This window comes from Octopus sinensis, linkage group LG23 (genome assembly GCF_006345805.1).
Source record: "Octopus sinensis linkage group LG23, ASM634580v1, whole genome shotgun sequence".
Classification (NCBI taxonomy): domain Eukaryota; kingdom Metazoa; phylum Mollusca; class Cephalopoda; order Octopoda; family Octopodidae; genus Octopus; species Octopus sinensis.
The window spans coordinates 5816568-5821567 of record NC_043019.1 but is presented as its reverse complement, the minus strand read 5'-3'; the positions used below and the strand labels follow the sequence as shown (position 1 = coordinate 5821567).

At 41.2% G+C, this 5000-nt stretch overlaps 1 protein-coding gene across 1 annotated transcript in view; it reads left to right on the top strand.

Moving 5' to 3' along the window:
* Positions 1 to 5000, top strand: part of LOC115223718 (ankyrin repeat and fibronectin type-III domain-containing protein 1) — a 238818-nt gene that overhangs the window by 12347 nt on the left and 221471 nt on the right. Inside the window, exon 2 of the mRNA XM_029794397.2 lies at positions 3823 to 3983. Coding sequence (XP_029650257.2) covers positions 3823 to 3983 — 161 coding nt within the window. The remainder of the gene's footprint in view (positions 1 to 3822; positions 3984 to 5000) is intronic.

The window sequence follows — 5000 nt, the reverse complement described above, 5'->3', positions numbered from 1 at the left end:
TTTCATTGAAAAGGTTATGGGTGGGGGTAAGCTAGAGATGCTTGTGTCAGAGAAAAAAAAAACTTACTCATTCTGTTGTTATTGGTTTTTGTTGTTGTTGTTGATGTCAAGTAAACATACAAGAAATCTGCTAAGTGCAAATTTGGAAGGCTATGGCAGTTCTTGCTTGCCAGAAGAGAATGGCACAATACAGAGTGTGAAAAGAGATTACCTACAACAAAGGAGGCATAACAACACATAATTCTATCAAACAAATGACTACAAGAGTAGAACCTAAATTTGAACAACGTGCCAGTGGCACTTAAAGGGCACCATTCGAGCGTGATCGTTACCAGCGTCGCCTTACTGGCACTTGTGTCTGTGCTAGTAGAGTGCCAAGAGCACCATCCAAGCATGATCGTTGCCAGAGCAGCCAACTGGCTTCCGTGCCAGTGGCACATAAAAGGGCACCATTCGAGCATGATCATTACCAAAGTCGCCTTATTGGCACCTGTGCTGGTAGCATGTGTAAAAGGATTCGAGCAAGGTCATTGCCAGTACCGCCTGACTGGCCCCTGTGCTGGTGGCATGTAAAAAGCACCCACTACGCTCTCGGAGTGCTTGGCGTTAGGAAGGGTATCCAACTGTAGAAACTCTGCCAGATCAAGATTGGAGCCTGGTGCAGCCATCTGGTTTGCCAGTCCTCAGTCAAAATCGTCCAACCCATGCTAGCATGGAAAGCGGATGTTAAACGATGATGATGATGATGATGATGATGATGATGATGATTACAACCAGCCTAGATGAGTAGTTCATTCTGGAAGTGTGTGCAGACCCTCCACAGTCCCACCACCGGTTAAATTACTGATGATCACAAAGAATGTGCAGAACTCATTGTATATGATGCAGGCATTTTTACTGTTGAAACTTCAAATGTGCCATCTCTACCATTACTGACCCTAAAATCCAGAACATCTTTTGAATTTACACCTGAAATGTTCCACCCAGTGCCAGCTCAAGCTCATGGGCAACTATGCTTCCTCAGGTTTTGATGGTGTTACCTGTCTGCTTCTCAAATGTGGTGGCCTCTTTCTACTGTATCAGCTTTTACACCTGATTTTACACCTGAAATGTATTTTACACCTGAAATGTATTTTACACCTGAAATGTATTTTACACCTGAAATGTGTATTTTACACCTGAAATGTTCCACCCAATGCCCCCTCAAGCTCATGGGCAACTATGCTTCCTCGGGTCTTGATGGTGTTACCTGTCTGCTTCTCAGATGTGGGGGCCTCATTCTATCGTATCAGCTTTTACTCCTCTTTCAGTTTTAAACAAATTGCCAGCATCCCATTCCTGTTTGAAAAGAGAGTCTGACACATCAACTGTCAGTTGCTGATGAGTCAGGCTCTCTTGCCATATCATTAAATTGATAAAATTGATGGAGACTTGTATCAGAGACCCAGTGGAATTCTCATAACCTAACTCAACCTCACAATTTGGATTTACTCCTAATTCCAGCTGCAGTAATCAGATCATTGAATTTCTTGAAGACATCAACTGAATTACAGATCGTGGCCCATGGTGGGGATTTTATCTATCTCAACTTACGAAAGTATTTAATTCTCTGCTATACACAAATGACTTATGGTGAAGCTTTCTGCAAGGCATTTGATTGATGGGATTGAGGGGTATGCAGTGAGCAGGGCACCCAAATGGAGGTGTGGCCAATGATGAATATCAAGCGAATGGGAAATGAAGATAATAGGGGTGGGGTTAGGAAGGAGGAGACGATAATAAGGGACAGTATTAGCATTACATTTACAACATTTAAATAAATAATGCCATAGTTAGAAGAGTTATGGAAGGAAGAGTGTTATACGACTGATGCGGGAAGATGAGTTGTGGAGGATGGACCTCATTTTGACTGAGATGGCTGAGTCTTCCAAGTACAGTTTTTTGACCAATCATTTCAGTCTTTTGTCCACTCTTTCACAAGGTTCAGCATCTTGAGATAAGCCATTACTTATTTCTTTACTTCCCACAAAGGGCCAAACACAGAGGGGACAAATGAGGAAAGACAAAGGGGTTAAGTCGATTACATCGATCCCAGTGCGTAACTGGTACTTAATTTATCGACCCCAAAAGGATGAAAAGGCAAAGTCGACCTCGGCGGAATTTGAACTCAGAACGTAGCGGCAGACGAAATACCTATTTCTTTATTACCCACAAGGGGCTAAACATAGAGGGGACAAACAAGGACAGACATAGGTATTAAGTCGATTACATCGACCCCAGTGCGTAACTGGTACTTAATTTATCGACCCCGAAAGGATGAAAGGCAAAGTCGACCTCGGCGGAATTTGAACTCAGAACGTAACGCAGACGAAATACCGCTAAGCATTTCGCCTGGCATGCTAACGATTCTGCCAGCTCGCCGCCTTTACTACTTCACCCTTTATCTTTTTGGCTCTCTTTCTTCCACATGTTCCATCCACATCTATATGCGGCTGTTCTCATCAATATGCATCACTTGACCAAACTAACACAATCTTCTCTCCTTGCACACCACACTTGATGCTCCTTGTGCCCAATTTTTCTCTCTCAACTCATATTTTGTCATACAAACAAACTGATGTTGCACATCCCGTGGAACATGCTAGTTTCATTTTTGTCTAGTCTTTGTCATGTCTTCTGTACTCACAGCCTGGGTTTCACAACTAAATAACATTGCTGTTTGTACACAAGCATCATAAATTTGTCTTTCACTCTGAAAAAGAGGCCTTTTGTTACCAAAATACAAACTACAACACAGTACACATATAATAAGCTATAATGAGGATGAAACTAATTTGTCTAAGATTTAAAATCTGGCAATGATGAAATTATTAATAACATTACCATGATCCTTTGCTGCTGACTAGAAAATGCAACAAGAAAAGCACTGGGGTCATTTGGAAGTTAAAACTGAAAAGGTTTGGAAATCTTGATAAATTTTGGAAGATTATTGTTCCAAGCTAAACAGAAAGGACTAAATATGGGTGGAGTGGGGAGAAATCATTGATAAAAACACGTGTGTGTGTATTTTGTCAAATACCTTGTAATGGAATTTGGTAGACAGAAGCTATTTAGAAATTTGCTCTGTGTGTGTGTGTGTGTGTGTGTGTGGAGGTAAATGGCTTAATGGTTAGGGTGTTGGACCCATGAACATAAGATGATTGTGATTACTGGATCATATGATGTGTTGTGTTCTTGAGCAAAACGCTTCCTTTTATGTTGCTCCAGTCAACTCAGCTGTTCAACACGTGTGATCCTGTAACGGACCAGCATCCTATCCAGGGAGGAATATATATGCCTGAGAAACTGGGAAACCAGCCCAATGCTTTGTACAAACCATAGACACACACACACATATGCATATATTTCCAACTTTCATGGCCAGTATTTATGCTCAGCCCATTTAGATATTTCTTTGTGCCATCGTGGCACGTAAAAAGCACCATCCGTCCATGGCCGTTTGCCAGCTCTGTCTGGCACCTGTGTGGGTGGCACGTAAAGAGCACCCACTACACTCACGGAGTGGTTGGCGTTAGGAAGGGCATCCAGCCGTAGAAACACTGCCAGATCAGACTGGAGCCTGGTGCAGCCCCTGTCTTCCCAGACCCAGTTGAACCATCCAACCCATGTTAGCATGGAAAGCGGACGCTAAACGATGATGATGATACAAATCTCATTCACTCTCGTATTTTTTGTCTCTTTCTTTCTGGCCCACCCTTGTCATCGATTTTGCAACCCCTTCACAGCAAATAAAGTCTATATGTACCTTTTTATCTTTTGCAGAATTAAAGGACGTACCCTGCAGCGTTCTAAGACTCTCCCAGTAATCCACATCCCAGCACAGATTGTACTTCAGTGCCAGTCTCCAGAGGCCCGGAGCCCTTTGGAAAAAGTCAACCGGACTGCGATTAATGATGAGTTCAAAAAGAATTATGAAGGACCAGGTAAGTGATCTTATCTTTCTGCCTATTGAAGGATACAGAATTGAATGTCCCACAGATTTACATTCTACCCATCAGGCAGATGAGGCCACATCGAATTCACATATACTCTGCTTCAACTGCTGTTTCCACAATCAGTTGTTTTTGTAAGAGTTTTTTGTAAGGTTTTTTTATAGGTTGTTTTTATAAATCAGCTCAACCCTGACAAAGCAAGTTTATCCCCCATGAAAACTGGTCCTTTCACTCAATGATCAAGTAAACTTACCCTTATCTCCCCAGAACATATCTCACTCATCAAAGTTACCTTATTTTATTAAAGTTCTTCCTGGCTCTTGTAAATAAAATTCATAGTTTGTTTCATTTTTACTTACATTTTACTATTATGTGCAGCTGTATTGTTACTGATTCTACTCTGCCTCCTCTAACATACATCTCTCTAACTGCCACTATCTCTAACGTATTCCTATCTATCTACCACTCTTTCTACTCTAACAAACATCTAACTGCCTGTGTCTCTGATATTGTTGCTGTTTGTTTAAGTTGGGGAGCTTGCAGAATTGTTAGCATGCTGGGCAAAATGCTTAGTAGTATTTTGTGTGTTATGTTATGTGGATTTGCTTCAATGTATGAAATAATTTATTGTTTCACATCAGGGTTAATCCTTGTCCACTTAGCTGGGTTTTATCTTCAGTTGCCAGAGATGAGAGATAAATGTAAACCTGGATAGGACTCCAGGGCAAATTTCCTGTAAGTGGAATAGAATTTACCATTAAAAGTCAACAAATGATCCCATTTGTAAATTGTTCTGCTGGTTACAGTGAAGAATTATACCACCACACACACACACACACACACACACACACACTCAGAGGTTGCTGTTAATGAATAAAATAAGTATGTAGGAAAATATAATTACATCATCTTGCCATAACAACAGGTAAGTACATAGACTTAACAGCAGTGTTGACCATGTGTGTGTATGCATGCATGTATACAAAACAAGACATGAAGTACTCAATA